Source organism: Ascaphus truei, chromosome 5 (genome assembly GCF_040206685.1).
Source record: "Ascaphus truei isolate aAscTru1 chromosome 5, aAscTru1.hap1, whole genome shotgun sequence".
NCBI classification, from domain to species: domain Eukaryota; kingdom Metazoa; phylum Chordata; class Amphibia; order Anura; family Ascaphidae; genus Ascaphus; species Ascaphus truei.
This window is the reverse complement of record NC_134487.1, coordinates 286,597,914-286,621,033: the sequence shown is the minus strand read 5'-3', so window position 1 is coordinate 286,621,033 and position 23,120 is coordinate 286,597,914. Positions and strand designations below refer to the sequence as shown.

Here is a 23,120-nt window from a genome sequence, read left to right as displayed (position 1 = left end):
CCTAATAGGCATTAGAGTTGTGCAAAAATCCTGTTGCATACATCACGCCCAGTTTAGCCCTAAACCTGGGGACTAGGGGATGATTCAGGCATAATGTGAGGAATGCAAGTTACCGTATTAGCTATCTTTATTTAACAATGTGTGCAATTAGTTAGACATTAGAGTTGAGCAGAAATTCGGTTGCCTATGTCACGCCAAGCTTAGCCCTAAAGACCAAGACACAGGGAGCAGCACAGAAATGATTCATGATGTGAGGAATTGTAAAACAAATATATAATCGCCGCGCTTCTCCATGTAAGGAGCATGCAGCTGGCGAAGGGATTGGCCACACAAATGTGAAAAACAGACAGTGAATCCCTGCGCTTCTCCCTTTGGGACAGCAATAATTGGGGAATAAATATATGGTGTAAAAAACTATATGATAAAGGAGACTTTTAGTTTCCGTCCTTTGATCAAATAATGCCAAGCCTGCTAACCACGTCAAGGTAAGTCTCTATAGCAGGTCCCTATGCTAAATGCATACTAATGTTATGTGAAATAAACCCAGAAGGGTAGATAGAAAGAGGATCCGGCGCTACTGCAAGTGGCAAATATCCAGGCTACTTCCGGGTTTGAATGAAAAAACTTTATTCGGACATCACACACACAAGGCTACACCACGGTCTCCCCCTCAACGCGTTTCACGCTATAGAACAGCGCTGTTCTTCTTTCTACCTACTCCACATTTCTGACGTCTGCACGTTGGATAACGGAGGTCATAGGAGAGCAGGACCCAGATCGGAGAGCGAGAGCTTAGGGATTTCCCTCCCAGCCCTGATCAAATTAGAGGTTTATATCTGCACCCTCCACCCCGTTCCCAATTGACTCACGCTGACACCTACGGGTGCTGGCGCTGTATACCGGAGCGCAGGACAGTTCCTTTGTATACCTAAACCCAGAAGGGGTTAATATATCCAAGCGTATGCTTATAACATAGTGCAGTTAAAAACTGGTGTATACCAGTGAAGATACTCACATGTCTGCAAGAAAAGTGAATAGTGAAATACAGGGACCTTGCTGGGAGATTATATACCTAGAAGAAGAAGGGGCTGACCTCCCACAAGATGCCCAATAAGCAGTTGCAGGTGATTGGCTAAATATATTAATTGCACCCTAATAGTGGTGCCCTCTACGGGCATGCTGCTAAGGATTAAAATCGGCCTAACAGAAAATGTAAAACAAATATATAATCGCCGCGCTTCTCCATGTAAGGAGCATGCAGCTGGCAAAGGGATTAGCCACACAAATGTGAAAAACAGACAGTGAATCCCTGCGCTTCTCCCTTTGGGACAGCAATAATTGGGGAATATATACTGTATGTTGTAAAATGATTGTTATATATGATAAAGGAGACTTTTGGTTTACATCCTTTGATCAAATAATGCCAAGCCTGCTAACCACGTCAAGGTAAGTCTATAGCAGGTCGCGGATTGCGCGCGCATACACGGAAGTCTCTTTCACGGCGCTTGCTAATACAGAACCTGGCACACAGCGTTCAGCAACCGGAAAATATGCTGCACATTCGTCTCAAACTCCCAAGACCACCCTATGCGTTTCGTGACATAATCACTTCTTCAGGGACACATGCCTGTATTGAGGCGCCGGAGTATTTGTTTGTATCTGTTTGATTGGATCCGATTGGTCATTTTCTTTCCTGGCAGCCTTTCTTATAATTATGAGACATTAGGTCATTTACCACGGGCGTGATCAGTACATCCCACATTTATTATTGCGTTAGCGCTATTACACACATTTTCTTTTTTCACGTTCCCCTGAGGTCTCGCCAATGACAGTTCATTGTATTTTTGCGCCATGGTAGAAACGGACAGAGACAAACTAGCTTAATGTGCATCATTTTGAGTAAAGTGTGAACCTGCTACTTTTGATGAAAGTACAAGGTCATATTAAACAGAAAAGCAGTGTTTACAGTGAGGCATTTCTACATTGTATCTTATACAGTATTGAAACACGTTTGACGTTCTTGCGCATGCACAAGAATAAGCAAAGATATTCAGAGCACCATCTGTCAGACACAATACTGAATCGGAATCACATAAATAAACCCCACAAATAATTCTACCGGCTGACCGTAGCCAGCACGCTGCTGCCCATGGACCAACCGTGGTGAGCAAAAGTATTCACATGGCTGTAATCTCGCACTTTGTCACGATACTGAAGACAGTACATCTTACTGCATCTGTAGCAAAGCTAAGTGGGGGCTAACGTGAAAGTGAATCCTCCCAAATGCCATTTTCTTTTTGAACAGGTGAGCTATTTGGGCCATGTAATATCCCAGGAAGGGGTGGCAGCAGACCCTGAGAAGGTAGAAGCTGGAAATCTGTGACCAGCTCCGATAACTGTACAAGAGGTTAGAAGTTTCTTAGGACTTGCTTCTTATTACCGATGAATTATCTCAGAATGTGCACACCTAGCATGTTCTGTGCAGACGCTGACAGAGAGAGAACGCATTCGTCTGGAATGCCCAGTCAAAATGCATCAACCGGTGTTGGTGTATCCGGATTCTCAGCTGCCATTCATATTAGATACAGATACTAGTAATGTGGCACTTGGAACAGTTTTATCGCAGGTACAAGGTAAAATACACCTCTTTAACGAAGCCTATGGGTAGCTCCGTGGGGGATATTATACATCTAATGCATCAACCTTGACTCCTTTCAGATGCATTTACCAGAACACCCTCCTACTGTCTCAGTAAGTTCTCCCTACTTATCATTTAGATTGTAAGCTCTTCGGGGCAGAAACTCCTTTTTCTTAATGTTACTTTAATGTCTCAAGCACATTCCCATTACATGTTATATTATTATGTAACTTGTATTACTGCTGTGAAGCGCTATGTACATGGATGGTGCTATATAAATACAAATTTACATACATGTGACTGGCGGGCCATATTGGGGTTGAGGTGTGACACACAGGAGAAGCTGAGGGAGAGGGAGGAGAGAAACTACACTGCAGTGGCACTAATGTGATGCGGGTTCCTGTTTATCAGAAGATTACCAGGAGCCTGTAGAGACCCTAACCCTCTGCATCAACCAGAGAGTCCTGTGCAGACAACTGAACTGGGAGTGTGGGGGACGCCCTGTATGCTTGTACTTAACTCTGGATGCAAATCAGGTCATGTACATAGACCTGCAACCAATTATTATGAGCGCCAACCTGAAAGTCTTATCTGGCCAGCAAGAACTTTGGGGCATGGGTTTGGCAGTGTCTATACATAGAGTTATTGCTGGCATTGTTATACCTCATTGCTTTGCTTTCTGTTGTGTTCCAACCACCATTTCAACCCCTTTTCCAAAGGGATTTCTCTGTAGAGACCGTTATTGTTGGTATGCACCCGTGTGTGGCTTTCTGTGTACCAGTAAGATACAAGCACTCCCTTGAACTTTACTAGCCATGCTGCAGCCGGCCACACGGCATGAGAAGGCGAGTCTGGTACAGTATGCACCAAAAAAGAATGTTTCTACACTCCTCATACAAGGAAAAAGTGCGCCACAATCGTCACCCAACCTCAGCTTGGCATAACCCCTAAAAGTCTGTTCCTAGTGTTAGCGCAGAATGAAGTGGCTCTGTATCAACGGAAACACGTTCGATTCAGCCTGAATGTTTCATTATATGGCGTATGTTACAAACTGTTACAAATTATTTTACGGTATGGCTATTAAAAAATAATATTACAGAAATTATTTATATTTGCCAACACTGATTTCTAAATATTCACAGAATTCGGTATTCATTTAAATGGTATTAATCATATATTCAACATGCGTGATATATAGTCACATAATGACCTTTATACATACGATGCACATGTACTACTTTTTAGCACTAAAATGTTGGCGCACAAATTTTTTTGTCAATGTATATAATCTCAGGACATAGGCCGCTCGGAGCACTTTGTATCGAAGTATGTTTGTATGAGAGCAGACAAGGGAAATGGATCGTTGCTATCATGGACTTATACATCATTAGACCGCTTCACTGTGGGGCTGTAAATAGGTAGCGTGGTTGGTGGATATCTCTGCTTTTACTCATCTGCAGTTCCATACAAGATACGCTGGAAGGAGAACGGTTGGAAGAGGTGTCCTGCGCCGGAGTAGAACTTGTTCTGGAATTCCACCCTGAAGAGAGAGTCACAAAGCACATGTAAGGGAGGTGTACCTATTATATTATACTGTATAAGTTGCACTGCAAGACATTGTGGTTCCTGTCTTACATGGATATACAGGGGTCTTTGTATTAACATGTTGTTACTTCTTGGTTTATTTTGCTTACTGGGTGGGAAGCAGGGGGTCTTCAAAGCTGAACCATGTTGATTTCAGCTCCAGGGACCACCAGCTTCCCAAGATACTGACATCGGAAGGCAATGTCGCTAGAAGCCCCAGTTGAGCACAGAAAATGTTGGGAACTTTATATAACAGTGAGATACCAACATCACCATCAGATGTAAGTATCTCAGAGCAGGAAGTCTGCAGAGCTGAACCGCGTTCATTTCTACTGCGCAGACTCCCTGCTTCCCACCTAGGTGGGAAATACATATATTTTTTTAAAGCAATGCTCCTGTAAGAGAGGCAGATACACTTTTCTGCCATGAAATTGACACTTACGGGGCTCTTGGCTGCAAAACCAAGGTAAATAAAAACTGCACCAGGTTTACCATGCGAATCATTCCCCTTGCAACCCATGGGATTTCCTTGATTAATAAATCTGGTAATAAGTATAAAGTTTAAATACTTCAATAATAATAACTTGGTTATTTAGTTTAACCCTTTGGCCAAAGCGTCGTAAGCCTGCATACCAAACGTCAAGGTATAACCAAAATGCAGGTCCTACACTACACTGGGAACCCTTCCCTTTACCTCTGTATAAGGGTTCACAGTGTAGTGTAGGCCCTGCATTTTTGGTTATGCCTTGACGTTTGGTATGCAGGCTTACGACGCTTTGGCCAAAGGGTTAAACGAAATAACCAAGTTATTATTATTATTATTGAAGTATTTAAACTTTATACTTATTACGATATATGTTTTGCCAATTGGATGTAGCATTTGGCTCACCTGTCTTTTGTTGTATACATTTGCCACGCTCAGTAGCACTCTTTTTGATATAAATTTATATTCATGATGTGGTGGGTGTAGAAGTTTGAGCTAGCTGGGAAGGTGTGTTAATAAATCTGGTGCAGTATTTGTCAGGAGACATTCATAAATTACCTCTTAGAGCAGGGGTGGCCAACTCCAGTCCTCAAGAGCCACCAACAAGTCAGGGCTACAGACCATTGGTGGCTGAATCAGTGGCTCTGTCACTATGAGTGAGTCTCTTGAGGACTGGAGTTGGCCTCCCTGGCCCTAGAGATACATTTTCTTCCTGTGTGTCAGCATTGGTTCATCGTGTTATTATTAGCCCCCTGTTTTGGGCTTCAGTTGGTGATTTTGGGAGCATTTTATAATCACTTTGCGTCTGTGTCATTTATTTTCTTTCCGTAGCCTCAAATTCTCTGCAATTCCTCTGACTATAACACAGTGTGAATTCCCTCTCGGACGTATTTTTACACACTTTTCAGGAGTTTGATGTTGTACATCGCACCTTCAGAGGGTCTATTCTCTCAATCTTCTAGCGGCAAAACTGGGGACAGACCAGTGCCAAAGACAGCACCATGTTTCTCAAGGAGAAGGAATCCCATTTTAGTTTCTCCGTTGGTAAATCTGGTGCTGTTCTTGTGAGACTTTGGTAAGTAATGGAGGTATTTACTAAAGTCTCTCAGCTGTTAAACTGCGGGGAATGTTTTTCCTTGATGGATCTGGTGACGTTGTCTTCTCCCGGTTTTGCGGCAGAGAGACGTTGGTAAACAAGCCTCCAGATTCACCCAGCGGGATAACGCACCCGAATGGGCCTTATTTTGCGTTGATTTGAATGGGAGTTAACAACTGTTCTGGTGCACTTTCCCAAAACAGAACTTGGCCCACAATCCCCTCCGTGTGTTGGATGTTTATGTAGATACTCGGCCTTATTGCACAGTGCAGTATGCCGTTTGGGGTTTTTAGAGGGACGTTCTCTGTAACGGGGGCAGTTAGGAACATACCAGTGGAGCCTCAGTGCGTGCAGGAAGGCAGAGAGCCCCTCCATGATCAGCAGGATGGCCACTGTAAGACCAGCAAAGGCAGCAAAGATGATGAAGATGATAATAAGTCCTAGCCATCCATGGGCTGCGCTGGCCAAGCCATTCAACATCACCTGGGTCCATAGCACCTCGGACAGCTCTGACAAGAGGAAGACGAGAGTCACAGTGCAAACTGGGTTATCCTTTACTAATACTGCTACGTTATTATTGCGTTAGACCATGGATGAATGGAAATTCTGGTGGGGACTGATTTGGACAGTAATTGGGGCCAAAATGTTGATGCTTTGTCTTTTCATATGTTGTATAATCTCTGTGGGGCTATACAATACAAGGCATAATACAGGGACCAATAACATACAGCGATAAGTGCATAGTAGATCGAAAGCATAGCATTCCCTCACCCAAAGTGCTTACTATCTAACTGGTGTGTTGGGAGACCTAGAGAAACAGAATGGGTACATGGAAGTCCACATTTTATAGAAAAAGTGTAAGAATCTAGCACACAAGTGAGGGGGAGAGGGAAAAGCAAAGAGAAAGAGGGCATGGAAGAATAATATTTTCACATTATTTCTATGCATAGCTATAACCAGGCTTTTTTTCATAGTCATGCTTTGTGTTTCATCGTGGTATGGGTTAAGTGAAAATGTGTGTGTAACAATTTCTTTCCTTCAAACTTTCTTCTATGCTGAAACTGTAATTTCTTTGATAAGCTGGGCCTCCCATCTTATCTACTAACTCCCCCTTCCAGAGTCAGATGTACAAGCTGTCGGCCTTGAGAAGAATGTGCTAGCTAGCATCTGAATTTTCCCTTTTGCTTAATTGCAATATATATATATATATTGCAAAAATGTATAACCAAGTAACCACAAGAAAAACCAGATAAAGAAAAGTATGATGTCCAATGAAGTCATATGAGCTGACATTGTGATATTAAATATGCCCGCCCCTTATTCTGGTATAAGATAGCTTACATAGAGCCTTTGTGTTAGGTCAGACAGCATGTCTTGAGTTAATATTAATGTACTCTTGTAAGCGGCCGCTGCAATAAAGTTTCTCAACAGATTGCTTTTGCCTAAATAATAATAAGTGTGGATTGAGTTTTTCCACGACAAGGGTGAGGGACAGGGATGGAGAGAGAGTGTCAGAGAGTGTCGGGTTCATCCTGACATGCCTGGCCTGCCGTTCCCCTACACCTCCACTGGGAATGCTGCAGCTCCAGCCATGACTGGGATACCTGTCTTCTGTCTGATTCTTTGTCTTTATAAGTTTCCTGTTTATGTCTAGTCTTTGCCTTTGCTTTGTATGCTACAGCCTCTGGCCCATGCCCTCTTCTCTGCGTGACCTCTGTTTGCCTGTACCATGTTTGAGTTGTAGTTAAATAAAAGGTACTTGCCTACACATTTGGCTTGTCCCAGTTATGTTCCCGCATCCCATTTCTGTCCCTGCCTCTGACCGCTGCTAGTGACCCTGATGATGCTACTTTGCTGCCTGCCTTGACCTCTATGAGTGACCCTGATGCCGGCTCTTCGCTGCCTGCCTCCGACCTCTTCCCATGACCCTAACAATGCTACTTTGCCGCCTGCCCCGGACACATGCTGGTGACCCCGTTACATCTTGGCTTCCACCTGCTGTAACGGCCTCGGAGATGAGAGAGAAAGATCTTACAATCAGCTCATCAGGGAGGTTCAGTTTGGCCATTAACACACTGAAAGAGAAGGCCACAGAGCATTATGTGCAATAATGAAATAGCTGTAACACCTCAAATCACCAATAAGAGTCTGGATGAAAATATTCAACAGCATCATGGTTTGGGGTCCTGTGAAATACCCAGGCTTTACAAAATGGGATACCAGCCAAACCAAAATACTGCCTCTGGAATTCTTCTAACACCTTCTCCAAGTACACAGTGGGGTGGGAAGAGAGAAAGAGGGAGGGAGGGAAGGAGAGAAAAAAGGGAGGGAAGGAGAGAAAAAAGGGAGGGAAAGGAGATGGAGAGCTGGTTCCTGTAGTATGGATGTGAACTTAGTGGGACTGTGTGGCCTTCCTACCTGTAACAGTCTACTGGAAAATACTCAAACAGAAGCCCCTTACGTGCATGAGCCAGACTCAAAGCCCAGAGCCGAAGGTAGGAGGCCGTGTTGGATATGCATCCCAGGCAGAACTCTATGGTGTGGATGGCTTGGTGAACACATATATCCCCAAAATCAAACTGTGAAGACAGCAGAGAAGATAACGTTAAAAACTACATATATCCATCAAGGTTAACCTGTTTATTACAATCTACCTCTATATTTATGGTCCTACAAATCTAGGAGAAGGTTCATGTTATACGAGTAACTCAGAATCAGGGCCAGCTTGATGGCGATGCATTCCGTGTGACTGCACCAAGCCCGCACTTACAGGAGCTCCGCGCTCTTCCCTGGCCAAACTTGCGTGATCACAGTGTAATGTTGTGGTTAAATTAACCATCACAACATTTAAACTGTGATTGACAGGGGAGAGCACAGGACCTCTGTAAGTGCCGACAATATATCCTCCTGCTACCATTTAACGATGCGTAGCAATGACAACGTGACATCACATGACACGAGGGCGAGCAAGAGGCCCCGCGCATCCTGTGACGTCACGTCGTCAAGGCAAATAATTGTAGCAGGAGGAGATGCCGGCTCCGGAGAAGGTAAGAGCCCCCGTCTAACTCCCTCTGCACAGCGCCCACGCCAAACTCCCAACCGGCCTCAATAACCCTTCATTGTGATTGATCCACACGGTACAGACTACTACCATTTCTTTTTAATTTTCACGTTCCCCCCTGAGTTAATTTTATTTTTAACTCTTGCTTTTCTTCTTTTAGCATAAATAGAACATAAGCTCTTACAAAATAGATTGACTGTTTCACAGAACTTCTGGAAATCGAACACAGTACTACTACTTTGTTACGGCAGAACAACCATCACTTATACCTCGCAGAAATTACATTAACCCCTTCATCTTTGAAAGGGTTAAAGCAGCTATTTGTGTTGCAGACATTTGTTTATTTTTTTTTAACATAAGCAGAAACTGCAGAAAAAATGAAAATATTACGGACCCGGATGTTTTTCTCCTGCCTCCCTCCCCAATCCCAGAGGTCTGAAATTCACCCCCCACTCCCTCTCCCCACACTCCCCCTCCGATCCCACCCTTTCCTCCTCCCACCCCCCACCCTTTCCTCCTCCCATCCCCCCCCCATCCCCCCTCTCGGGTTTGCCCCCCTCTCCCCCTACCCCTCTTTCCCCTCCCCCCGAGTCACACACCTCTCCCCCGTGCTCTCCATGTCCTTCCCCGTGCTCCTCTTGGCTGGCCACCTTGGCGTGATTGGCCTGCGCGCCCTCTACATCTTTATCCTCAGTCTGGTCCTCGGGCAGGGGCGATGAATGCAGCTGAGAGAGAGAGGTAGAGAGAGAGCAGTTACTTCCCAGCCAGGGGCCCGCCCAGCCTGCAGCCTGAAGAGTTATCACGGTGTTCTTACGCAGCTCTGACCCTGTTCCGTGGATATTAACCCCTTCGCTGCTTTCCCCTTAGGCAGGGAAGGGGTTAATAAGAAAACCATCTTACTTAACATTCAAAGAGATATTATATTGATTAGTAAATACGTCCCTTGGTCTAATCAGTGCTAAGCCATAAGACCCCTGGGCCATATTTAGTAAGTGGGTCTATTTACTAAAACGGGCTATAGTTCCGGTGCCAGAAGGTGTCGCATAGAACTGCACAGCTTAATAAGTACCGGCAGAAGGGAGTCAAGTGGTTTAAACAAGTTATTCGTTTATCGTCATAGACTTTAAACGCGTTTGTAACAGTGATTTGAAATGTTACAACATTATTTTGTGCCCAGAACGCACTTGAATAGGAGAAGTGATGCTCAATGTATTTTTTCCTGTTAAAATATTTTATAAATACAGAACTAGTGAACCTAAGATTTGGGGGAGAGAGAGGGGGAGATTCATTGTTACATTTGGTGTGCCTGCTTTTTTTTACCCTCTACATACTGTAGTACAGTTTAGTACGTTCGCAGTAGAACCCGCTCCAATCTTTTGGATTATTACTGTTTTTGTGTACCCTCACTCCTTTACTATATAATTATACATGATACAGACTGTACACACTCACCATGCGCTGACCTTTGATGTGGTTGGCTCGTAGGACAAAGGGTTTAATTAGAAGCATCCAGGGTACTGAAATCAGGGCAAAAATAACAAGGAAGATCTGCAACTCTTTCTGGAAGGGAATGTTACACGGAAACCTCATGGTTAATTCACCAAAGCCAAGACCTTTTCACTGCAGCGTTATAGCCTTCATTTCTTTGAGGGTTAGTTCCTAATGATCCCTTCCTCTCACTTCATTAGTACTGTCATTTCCATTCAATTAATCTACATAATAAGAGAGAAACACTAAGGGCTGTGAATGACACACACAAGATGTCCTATACCTGTATCTTCTTACCAGCAACCGCACATTCTATCTTTACAACTCTACTGTCCGCCAGTAAAGAAGACTCTTGAGTGGAGAAAACCAAGCAGATATGGTATGCCAGGATTTCCCAATAGCATTCATCAATGTCATAGAACCTGACATTGTAATGTTCCAGTGCCTTCTACATAACCCACAATACATCATTATGGATACTCCAGTGAAGGAATACATCTACCGGTCTCTTAATTAACTTAATGTCTTCGCTATCTGGCTTCACATACAGCACTGGGAAGTATGAACATTCATGCTTCTGCCTCATGCACAAACACTTGGGATTCCTGCAATTCCATCCCATTTTGATTACAAACCGATGATCCTACTACATGACTCATATCTTGAATTGGAGACTCCCCCATTAGATACAACAGCCCAGAGTTCCCTTTTACCTGATGTGTGTAGAGAGGAGCATTTGTTGGGACATCGTAAGTGAAGAGGAACATGTTGATGAAGTGGATGAGGATGCTGGGAGCTACCTGGGAGGTGTGCACATCATATGCGCACCACTTGAAGATAATCATGAAGACCAGATACCCAAAGAGGGAGAGAATGAAGATCATCTCGGGGATGAACTGCAGGATGATGTTTATGTGTCTCTTGAAGTTTCTAGGCAGATTAAATGGAAATCATTTATTTACCACCTGTGCACAGAAAACCCAAGTGTGGACTTGGGCTGTATACATTCAGTGCAGATGGACCTTTCTTCCATTCTCATAGGTATTAAAAGTATCAGATCCTAAGTAACCCAAACAGTAACACCAATCCTAACCCAACACTATCCCTAAAACTAACCTTAGCCTTGACCCTAACACCAACTCTAACATTAATACAACTAATCCTACCCCAAAACTAATCCTACACACAACACAATACTAACCTTAGCCTCTACTCCAACACTAGCACCAACGCTACCCCAACACTAACCTTAGCCTTGACCCCAACACTAGAGATGAGTGAATCCACCCAAATCAGTTCCCCGGATTTTCTCTCATTTCGCAAAGATTTTACATGATTGATACTGTAACAATGAAAGCTGGTGCGGGATTAGGTGAAGAATCAGAATAAAGGCAATTTATACAAGGAATATCTGTGCTGCACAGTCTATAAATAAATGACACTTGACTCTAACCCCTTGGTAGCCAGGGATGCTTGCAATACCCAATAGGGTTATGAGACTAGTAACTTGTTGACATGACAGCCATAAAGAGCGGGGGAGTTTGTATCATCCTATTCTTGCTGATGCAGGAGGTCACTGGTGTAACAGGAAAGTGCCAATAGGAGAGTAAAACCAAACTTACAGGTGGTTAAAAAGGCTGAGTATCACCCCGAAAACCATCTGAGTGATCCCCATGATCACAGACATCTTCATCTTGTAGGAGTTGAGGAAGTTCAGCTTGTTTTTAGCAATGTTCCAGATCTGGGGAAAGACAAGAGGTTGGGAGATTGTACGAGTTGGGAGAATGAGCCACAGTCACAATGTAACTGCTGCTTTGTGTCACCGATTTATGGCTTGTGTATCAAACTCCATCAAGGAGAAGGAGTGGCTCAGTGAGTAAAGACACTGACTGACACTGAGATTGCTGCAGGGGAGCCTGGTTCAATTCCTGGTGTTGGCTCCTTGTGACCTTGGGCAAGTCACCTTATCTCCCTGTGCCTCAGGCACCAAAAACATAGATTGTAAGCTCCACATGGCAGGGACCTGTGCCTGCAAAATGTCTCTGTAAAGCGCTGCGTACAATTAGCAGCGCTATACAAGAACATGCTATTATTATTATTATTATCAAAAGGGGTTCTGCTGCAAGGGCCAGATTTACTAAATCATTCTAAGTGTTAGCACATGACTGAGTGTAAGGTGCACTGAGGCTTAGCAGTAAGCCAACTGTACAACCAATGCCTTACATAGTAAGATAAAAGGAGTGTATTAAATATAAAAGACAACATTGGGATAATGAAGTTTATGGTCTGAAGAGCTTGAAATCTTAGTTTTATAATCTGCAAAACATCTGCTTGGTAAATAGGCCGTACAGACATGAGATAGACAGCACACAGCTGTGAGGGGGATGTTACACTTTTGGATCTATTTACTAAAGTCTTCTTGTAGCCAAACCAGTGCAAAAAGTGAAATAAAATTGGAGGTTTCCCTTTGATAAAATCAGTTTTTTTGTTATGTTTGCACAGGTTTTGTCCCAGTTTAAAGCTGGGAAACTATAGATATAAGTAATTAGACGTGTAACAGGGGACTTATCCCTGCTCACAAATGTGCCTCTAATCCAGCAGTGTGGTGGTTAACTGCTGGTAGGCAATTAACTAACACCACCTGCCTGATTAGATTGCTTAGAAAAGCCTGTCTTTTAAGACAGGAAGTGAGACTCCTTAGCTCACACCTGAGCTGAACTTTGGAGACAGAGCAGAGATTCCTTAGTCCACAATGGGGCTGAACCAAGGAAGGACAGATGTCTTGAGCGACAAGCTGACCACAAGACAAAGGGGACAAGACTCTAAACTTGGAGCCTGACATTTTCTGTGCACACAAGGGTGCGGTTCCAGGAGAGCAGAGAAACTTCCCCTACAGCAGCCCAGCTAACAGATAAGACTTTTTCGTATAAGACTATTATCTATGTCTGTGTATTGATAAATGTCTCCATGATTTGGGGCTGGTAAATAGCTTAGCTAACCAACCCAGTCAGAGAGGGCCGAGCTACATGTATAGATAGTCTCCAAAGCAGAGATAGGGGTTTTTGGTTGGCTCACTATTTTGCTTATGTTGATTTTTTTTGCTGTTTAAAGCGACAGGCACAATAAAGCCTTGTTATAATTTCACCTTACAACAGTCTCCATTGTGTACCTCTGCACATGTCCTCCTACAAGACCCCTTTGTGTTTATGTATCAAGCTTATTCTATCTCTGTTTTAATATTCCATTTTCAACAATGTACATGTACAGTAACAAGCTTTTTTTTACTTACCGGGTCGATCCCGAAGGGATACGGATTTCCAGAGAACACACCCGGAACTGCTGGGTCCAATTGCCATATAATGCTAAGCAACACAGAGATACTTCATAGGATTATTTATGTTTAGTACCTTGTATATAAGGCAACTTAAAGCATAAATTTCACAATGCATACTGCTTTTCGGTGGGGGTCATACCCTATATAATTATTTCTTACACTGTGTTGCACATGGAAGTTTTCAGGCACAATCAGTCCATGCCGGAAGAGTTTATAATCTAATCCGTGTGGCTGAAGGTACAAGGAGATAAAGTGTCCCTAACACTGGGAATCGAACTGGTTTCACCCACATGAAAAGCAGTGACATTACTGCACAGCTACTGTACTCCTCCAGCCTAAACAGGGTGAGAATGCTGCAGTGATTTCAAAGTCACAGTCAGTGGGTTATACAGCATTTCTTAAAACACTTTCAAACAACAACCTTAGGAGGCCCCACACAAAATCACTGGGGCATCAATATTTCTCTGGAATCGAAAACTAATGCAGAATCTACACAAGAGGATATGATAAAGAAAAATGTGAATTAAAGATAGCAAAGGTTTGAAGGTCAAGAATCTTTGGGCTCTCTGTATCCAGGCAACGGTGGCACCATTCTGAGAGGCATTTACACCCTGTATCTATTAGCATCAATGTATCAATGCACTTTGTGCCAAGTTTGCAGTGAATGCACAAGCATTAAAAGAGAGTCAGTAAGAGGAGATAGTGGGAAGTTAAGAGACGCATATTGTAATAGAATCATCAAATTCTGTATCTGTATATTAATTAATATGTTCCTTTTCTTTGCGGCAAAAATGCAACGAGGTCTAAAGTGTCTCAACCCGATCGGTTAGTTAACCTCTTCTGATGAGCAAGAGTGAGAGAGCAAAGGTGCAGTATGTCAGAGCAAACAGTTCTTTACCTTTACACAAAAGGCCCATTACTATGTGTGATCTAAACCAATTTTCTTATGCTAGATCCGCAGGTGCTCAGGAGTCGGCTGTGAAATGAAAAACTTACTTCGTTGTGCCGTTGGTGAACATGGGACGAACTCTCCAGGATGAGCCAAATATGTTGAAGGATTTGGAGAAGCAGTCATTGTAGATGAAGCCGGTGTAGATGGAGAACACGCTCATGAGGAGGATAAGGTACCGTCCTCCGAAGAACGTGGTCCAGATCTGGAGGTGGAATTGTTCAGCATCAGAGAGGTCAGAAAATCAAGTTGAGTTCCACAACAATGTATCCATCACTAACCTGAACCTCCTGGTAACATCAGTGACATAATGGGGCTTCCCTCTGGCCAATCTATCTTATCCTAAATTATATCCTTTTCATATCTGTTTATAATGCCAACCATATGTGCAGTGCTTTACATAGTTACCAGAAAATAACAGAGCCACATTTCAGAGAATGTGAAATGCTGAAACAAGTGGTCAGTGCTCGTCAACTGGAGGATGTTAGACCAAGTTAGTGAAAGTATAGTACTGTACTGTAGATGCATGGAACACACTTTAGGAGGGGTGATCGCAGCTATTACACTAAAGAATTTAAAAACTGCTTGGGAAAGACACAAGTGTATCATAAATATAAAAAGAATAGCAGGGTCTGAGGCTTTACAGCAGCTCTGGAAAAAGTCGGCTAAACCCTGTGGAACCGACCTGTCCACCAAGCGAATTCTTCTTCATCTAATGTTTTATGCATTAGCAGCAAATAAAGTATTTCCAGCCTCATAAATAAAATCACAAATTAAACAATAGTATTATTATTATTATTTTGTATCGTTCGCTTTTATATGAATGGCTGAGAGCTGAGTTCTAAAAAGAATATATAGTTAATTTAATGATTTGATTTGAGATATGTTTACCGCTTCTACTGCATAGACATTCATGTGGACAACAAAAGACAGGGGAGCCCAACGCTACATCCAATTGACAAAACATAAATGGTAATAAGTATAACGTTTAAATACTTCAATAATAATAATTACTTGGTTATTTAGTTAAACCCTTTGGCCAAAGCGTCGCAAGCCTGCATACCAAACATTATTTATTTATTTATTTATTTATAAAATATTTTACCAGGAAGTAATACATTGAGAGTTACCTTTCGTTTTCAAGTATGTCCTGGGCACAGAGTAAGACAAATAATACATAGTTACATAAATGAACAGGGTATACATTATATACAAGACATTGCGTGCACAGTTAAAGAAAATATATATTATGGGCGTATGAAACAGTTACAGACCAGATTAAAATGTGAGACAGCCTTAGATTTGAAAGAACTTAAACTGGTGGTGGATGTGAGAGTCTCTGGTAGGTTGTTCCAGTTTTGGGGTGCACGGTAGGAGAAGGAGGAACGGCCGGATACTTTGTTGAGCCTTGGTACCATGAACAGTCTTTTGGAGTCTGATCTCAGGTGATAAGTGCTGCAAGTGGTAGGGGTGAGGAGCTTGTTCAGATAGCTGGGTAGCTTGCCCATGAAGAATTTAAAGGCAAGACAGGAAAGGTGAACTTTGCGCCTAGACTCTAGTGATGACCAATCTAGTTCTTTCAGCATTTCGCAGTGATGTGTGTTGTCGTTGCATTGGAGAACAAAATGACAAATTGAATTGTAGAGGGTGTCAAGTTTGCTAAGGTGGGTTTGAGGTGCCGAGCCATATACTATGTCTCCATAGTCAATAATTGGCATTAGCATCTGCTGTGCGATACGCTTTCTGACCAGGAGACTTAGGGAGGATTTGTTCCTGTAAAGTACTCCTAGTTTGGCATAGGTCTTGGTTGTCAGGGTATCAAATGTGCATCCCGAATGTTAAGTGGGAGTCAAACCATAAGCCCAGGTATTTAAAACTAGTGACAGGGGTTGGGGTGGTGTTAGCGTTGGTTCTAATCTGGAGCTCAGTCGCTGGAAGCTTTAAAAATTTAGTCTTGGTCCCAAGTACCATTGTTACAGTCTTGTCAGTGTTTAAAAACAGTTTGTTTTGGGAAATCCAGTTTTCGAGTCTCAAAAAGTCGAGTCTCAAAAAGTGAAGTATGTGTTGACGGTCAGAGAGGCTAAGGCTGTGTGCATATAGGATTGTGTCATCTGCATACATGTGTATTGAGGCTTCCTTACAAGCTGTGGGAAGATCATTAATGAACACTGAGAAGAGTAGGGGCCCCAGAACAGAGCCTTGCGGGATGCCACAGGTGATATCCTAGGTGATATCCAAGGTATAACCAAAAAGGCAGGTCCTACACTACACTGTGAACCCTCCCCCCAGAGCTCACTCCTCCTCACCTTTTTAACTTGGGAGGTCTTTTCACTTTTCTGCAAGAACAGGACCTACTATGGTTCTTTCCCCTCATACAGAGGCAAAAGGAAGGGTTCATAGTGTAGTGTAGGACATGCATTTTTGATTATACCTTGACGTTTGGTATGCAGGCTTGCGACGCTTTGGCCAAAGGGTTTAACTAAATAACCAAGTAATTATTATTATTATTATTGAAGTATTTAAACTTTATACTTAGTACCATATATGTGGAAAAAGGCAACCTCCTCTGGCGCTGAGGTGGGGGCTTGAAATTTCTTCTATCAGGTCACAGTCTGATAGAAGAAATTTCAAGCCCCCACCTCAGCGCCAGAGGAGGTTGCCTTTTTCCACAAATCCAAGTCTGGGTGGAAGATACCAGAACAATCTATACAGGCAGCTCCAGGACTACCATTTTGACATTGTATCTAAGGTCAATCACTTGTTGTTTGCACAAGCGCTGTTTGTACACCTTTTTTTTTTTTCACTTATTACCATATATGTTTTGTCAATTGGATGTAGAGTTGGGCGCCCCTGTCTTTTGTTGTGTGCATTTGCCACGCTCAGTGGCACTCTTTTTTGACATAAAAATATATTCATGATGTGGTGGGTGTAGGAGTTTGAGCTAGCTGGGATTGTGTGTTAATCAATTCATGTGGACAAGTCAGTTTTGCAGGAAGTAGCAGTCAAGTTAGTGAGGATGCAGGTGATCAGGACGAGGGGTTGGGAGGTAGACAACATCAGAAAGAGAACAACGCAGTGCGCCAATCATCTCACCTCATTATTGTTCTTCGAAGCCAGCAGCTTCTTCTCATTCATAACCATCCAAAGGGCAGCTCCCAACATGACAGCCCCATGGCCACAGTCACCAAACATCACCGCAAAGAGGAAGGGGAAGGTGATGATGGTGTAGGGAGCTGTAAGGAGGGAGCAGGGAAAAAAGAGATAAGAAAGGGAAAAGAGGAGCAGGGCTCCACTGGTTATCATGCACATAAAACTTCATTCCCACTGCTTTAAGGACACACATATTTCTCAGTCTCTATCTTTACAGCAAAACTACAGCATAGATCTTAAATCCATAAAAAAAAGAGTATCCCCGTGAGCTAGCAGGCTTTCTGAAGCCAAGCACAGTACTTCTATTTTTTAATCCCTTTAACTAATGTTGTGTGCACGATGTGGGAAATCTTTGCACACAAAAAAAACACAAAATAAACTAACAAAGGTTTAGGAATTAAACGGAACGTGGGGCCACATACACATGGGAGTTTCGGCGTAAGAAAGACTCACATTGAACTGTGTTACTAATATCTGTTATGTGGAAACAGCTGCTTTTCCTTAATCCAGATCCTTTTTCCCAAACAATTTGGCGACCTGACTGCATGGCATGTACATGGATATCATACCACTCATACTGTATAATATTTTCTTATATAGAAAGTGCTATACTGTATGTATACAGTGCTTTGTTCCTGCTCCAAAGAGTTTACAATCAAATGTTGTTGCCTAAGGCAAAGTGACTTCTTTACAGTAACAAGTAGAGTTGACAATGGGATCTGAAATGGATTCATCCACTTGAGTGTGACAGTGACGTTACAGCCATTGGATAAGGTTGTGTTTCACATGGAGAGAATGGGATATGGTTGTTACTTGGGTTGATTGAATTGGATAAGGCTCTTAGGGGATTCAATTAAATGGGAGTTTTCAGTCTACTTGTAGCATATTGAATGACCCCCTTAGTTGTGTTTAATGACTGGGTTAATGTTCTTAGTTGGAATGAATGAATGGGATAAGGTTCTTAGTTGAATGTAATGAATGGGATAAGGTTCTTTCTTGGGTTTAATGAATGGGATAAGGTTCTTTCTTGGATTTAATGAATGGGATAAGGTTCTTAGTTGGAATGAATGAATGGGATAAGGTTCTTAGTTGGATTTAATGAATGGGATAAGGTTCTTAGTTGAATGTAATGAATGGGATAAGGTTCTTACTTGGGTTTAATGAATGGGATAAGGTTCTTAGTTGAATGTAATGAATGGGATAAGGTTCTTAGTTAGAATGAATGAATGGGATAAGGTTCTTATTTGAATGTAATGAATGGGATAAGGTTCTTTCTTGGGTTTAATGAATGGGATAAGGTTCTTTCTTGGATTTAATGAATGGGATAAGGTTCTTAGTTGGAATGAATGAATGGGATAAGGTTCTTAGTTGGATTTAATGAATGGGATAAGGTTCTTAGTTGAATGTAATGAATGGGATAAGGTTCTTACTTGGGTTTAATGAATGGGATAAGGTTCTTAGTTGAATGTAATGAATGGGATAAGGTTCTTAGTTAGAATGTAATGAATGGGATAAGGTTCTTAGTTGAATGTAATGAATGGGATAAGGTTCTTAGTTAGAATGAATGAATGGGATAAGGTTCTTAGTTGAATGTAATGAATGGGATAAGGTTCTTACTTGGGTTCAACTCCCTGTAATTCCCGACCCCGTAGGCATCCACAATGTTTTGGAAACCTGATGTGAACTTGTTGGTGCGGTTGAAGGTTGGTGGCTCCATCCTTGTGGGTATGTCGGTCACAATGGGAGCGATGGTGGAACCGCTGCGCTCCTGCAATAACAGACACAACTTTACCCGCAACTACAAAGCAAAAAATACACGAAGCCTACGGGAAGCTAAGGGATTGAAAGTTACAATTGCCAAGTGTGATTTTGCTTTTTTTGGTACTAAAAGAGTGGTACAGATGTTGTGCCTGTTATTCTATTAGCTACAGCATTATCAATTGGGAAAATCACGTTTCCTACTTGTGTGCTGGTCTGCGTTAAAGTGTTTCTTTATCACACAGACTATTAGTTATTGCATTGCCAAGGGAATAAGTGGCCATTGGTAGCTGGTGTGACATGCATAGAGTGTATACCATCCATGTGCCCTTTGAACACTCACGTACCCTGTATGTGCCCTTGGAACGCTCACGTACCCTGTATGTGCCCTTTGAACGCTCACATACCCTGTATGTGCCCTTTGAACGCTCACATACCCTGTATGTGCCCTTGGAACACTCGCACACCCTATATGTGCCCTTGGAACACTCGCACACCCTGTATGTGCCCTTGGAACACTCGCACACCCTGTATGTGCCCTTGGAACGCTCACGTTCCCTATATGTGCCCCTGAAACTCTTGCACACCCTGTATGTACACTTTGCGTTCCACAGTTGTAGAAACACTTTTAGCAGTACATACTGTATATAACAAGACTAATGATTTATACAGAGTACAGCTCAACCCTGTTATAATGCGATCCGTTACAACGCGAATCCGCTTATAACGCGATGCAAGCGTGGCTCCCAATTTTCGTATTTATGAATACTTTACAACACGATTATTGGTATCTTAAATACGTTATTGTACAATGCAGACAATTGTACATTATTTCTAACGCGATCCGCTTATAGCGCGATGTGATTCTTTGGACCCCCAGCACAGCGTTATAAGGGGGTTGGGCTGTACGTACTAACCCCTACGCTGCTGAAGAGGAATATAATAGATCACTTTGCAGTGGGTTACTGGACTTACGAAAAATGTGGGAGGTTTCATTTAAACAACAAAGTGTTATACACCTTATTCAAAATAAATGCTCCATGGTTCCATTAGCAAAGAGTCTGTGTGCCTGCATCAAGAAGGTGCCGCAGCTTCTCTCGTGTCTTCATGGACACAGATGTAGCTTACCAGCCTCATTGTGTTAATAAAATATTCTTACTTTTTTCAGACCAACGTTTCGGTGTTCCTTTCACACCTTCATCAGGACTTAAATGCATACAGAGCAAACAGTGATTTATATAGATAACCCATACAACCGTCAAAGTGGAAGCCCCTCCACGTTTCATGAGCACGGCAGCCTTATTGCAACACGACCAGACTGCAGACATCCAAATGGGGAGTCAATATGCAGGCAACAGGAGCAGCTGCCACCCTGCCATATTCCCCTCACCATGCCACAGTAAAGCGCACGTTTGATGCGCTCCTTGTCGGCCACGGGGCACCAGATCTCAGCGATGACGCACTGCTGGGTGACGTCGATGTTGCACAGGTTGAGCATGTGGAACACGGCCTTCATCTTCTTCACCTTGATCCCCCAGCTGCACAGACTCTGAGCCGCCTCCAGCAGCATGCGCTGCCGGTGAGACTCGGTCTGGGTGAGGACCTGCAAGGCAGAGCGAGGGTGAGCAGGGGAGAGTAAGAGACCTGCAGGGCGCTATGATGATAAGGGCCCAGGGACAAGCATATTAAAGGTTAAGCCTGGGCCCTGGTCCTTGTCCGTGTGATGGATGTACAGGATTGCCCTGCACTACATGTGGTTCATTTGGCCAGCATGTTATGTGTAAAACCCCGTAATGTATAGGTAAACCTTAATTGTATGTATACGGTGTGGGATGTATAGTGTAACTGTGTATTTCATGTTCCGTGGGCATGCTAGGCTGGTAATCCACTTACTCAGTCTACACGCCCAGGGATCTGGGTATAGCTGATACCACAAGGGGGTTGAGGACAAAGGAGAGAGGGGATTGGCAGTCCTCCTATCTGGGAGGCGTTGGTATGAAGAGCAGAGCCATTGTCTACCCAGACAGAGAGGCGCCTATCTCATCTAGAGATAGTGAGCGAGCATGGTGAACAAGAGGTGGTAGCCTCCCTTTCACACCCCCAGCCCGGAGACTCTCTGATAAGGCTCCTCTGATGTCAAGTGATGTCACACTCTGATAAGGCTCCTCTGATGTCAAGTGATGTCACACTCTGATAAGGCTCCTCTGATGTCAAGTGATATCACACTCTGATAATGCTCCTCTGATGTCAAGTGATATCACACTCTGATAATGCTCCTCTGATGTCAAGTGATGTCACACTCTGATAAGGCTCCTCTGATGTCAAGTGATGTCACAAGGTGGAAAGGGTTTAGCAGCCATGTTAACTTTGCTTTTGGGTTAATTTTTCATGAACAATTTAAAAATCAGTGAACAGGGGAAAAAAACTAGAGAGTGTTACATCACCTGAAGTTTGGCCTGTTGAAAATGAGACTCAACGTTGCCCACTTTGAACTGTGGCTCAGTATATTGTATTGTAATTGTATTTCTATAGCTCCAGAAAGTGCACGCAGCACATAGGCATCCCTGCACTGAAGAGCTTACAATCTAACTGGTGTGTTGGGAGACTCTCAGAGACAGGAGGACTACATGGAAGTGCAAATGTTAGGGCAAGGTGAAGAGGGTACTGTACGTGTTTAGGCAGTGGGTCATAAGGTCCTGTTACTGTGTTATGGAAATGATTCACTGTGAAAGTGACTTAGATCTGGGCTGATGGGAGGCAGGATGCTGGGGGGTGTTCTTGTCTATACCAGGCTGACTATTCTCACACTCACGGTGTTTAAGTCTTCAATCCTCGTGTTGACGTCAGCCACCATATCCCTGCGCTCGCTCGAAGACTCAGGACACGGGTAGACCGTGGCTCTGAAGCTGTTGGAAAAAGTTGTGTTTTGTTACACTGGGGGAATTCATGGAAGAGGCTGCATGCATTTATAGGGAAAATTGAATAAGAATAATCCATAGTGTAAGATCTAGGGAACAGGAATTCCTTATTTAACTCAATATTTACGTGTACATCTGCTGCACTTATCCTTATATTGCCTTATACGTTCCTATACTGTGCTGTGTTTAGTATAAAAGCTGTGTAAACGGTTGACTCAATATAAAAAACAATATTTACACAGACACATATTATATATACGAAAGCTACCAGCAGATGGTGCGATGTCTCCGGATGTGTTATATGGATGGTGATCTATTATTATTATTGTTTATTTTGGATGTCGCCAACATATTCCGCAGTGCAGTACAATGGGGGTAGAGAGATTTGATAATTACATAAATAGTTACATCCAAATACAGACAAGGACAAACAGATACAAAGAGGTAATGAGGGCCTTGAAGGAAGAACTTTCCATGTTGAAACAAAAGGTAAAGAGGCTGCTGATTGTGGGACCACCGGTGGGATATGGTTCAGCCAGACAGGTGATCCCATTAAGGTTTGAGGGTGGAGATGTTATGGGGCATTACATAGTGTGAAGATTGGTCCAGTATGGCGGGGCCCGGCCCTCTCCCCCGGCCCAACTCCTGTAATCACACTTT

General features: G+C 43.0%; 1 protein-coding gene across 2 annotated transcripts in view; it reads right to left on the bottom strand.

Moving 5' to 3' along the window:
* Positions 1-3,789: 3,789 nt before the first annotated feature.
* Positions 3,790-23,120, bottom strand: part of LOC142496097 (V-type proton ATPase 116 kDa subunit a 4-like) — a 115,180-nt gene continuing 95,849 nt past the window's right edge. For both annotated transcript variants that reach the window (XM_075602498.1, XM_075602497.1), the window contains exons 9-21: positions 22,355-22,448; positions 20,933-21,145; positions 19,402-19,552; positions 17,728-17,867; positions 14,682-14,839; positions 13,641-13,713; positions 11,974-12,092; positions 11,065-11,281; positions 10,316-10,423; positions 9,463-9,588; positions 8,264-8,381; positions 6,134-6,311; positions 3,790-4,178 (exon numbers count right to left, since the gene is read on the bottom strand). In XM_075602498.1, the coding sequence (XP_075458613.1) occupies positions 4,085-4,178; positions 6,134-6,311; positions 8,264-8,381; positions 9,463-9,588; positions 10,316-10,423; positions 11,065-11,281; positions 11,974-12,092; positions 13,641-13,713; positions 14,682-14,839; positions 17,728-17,867; positions 19,402-19,552; positions 20,933-21,145; positions 22,355-22,448 (1,789 nt within the window). In that variant the 3' untranslated portion in view covers positions 3,790-4,084. The remainder of the gene's footprint in view (positions 4,179-6,133; positions 6,312-8,263; positions 8,382-9,462; positions 9,589-10,315; positions 10,424-11,064; positions 11,282-11,973; positions 12,093-13,640; positions 13,714-14,681; positions 14,840-17,727; positions 17,868-19,401; positions 19,553-20,932; positions 21,146-22,354; positions 22,449-23,120) is intronic.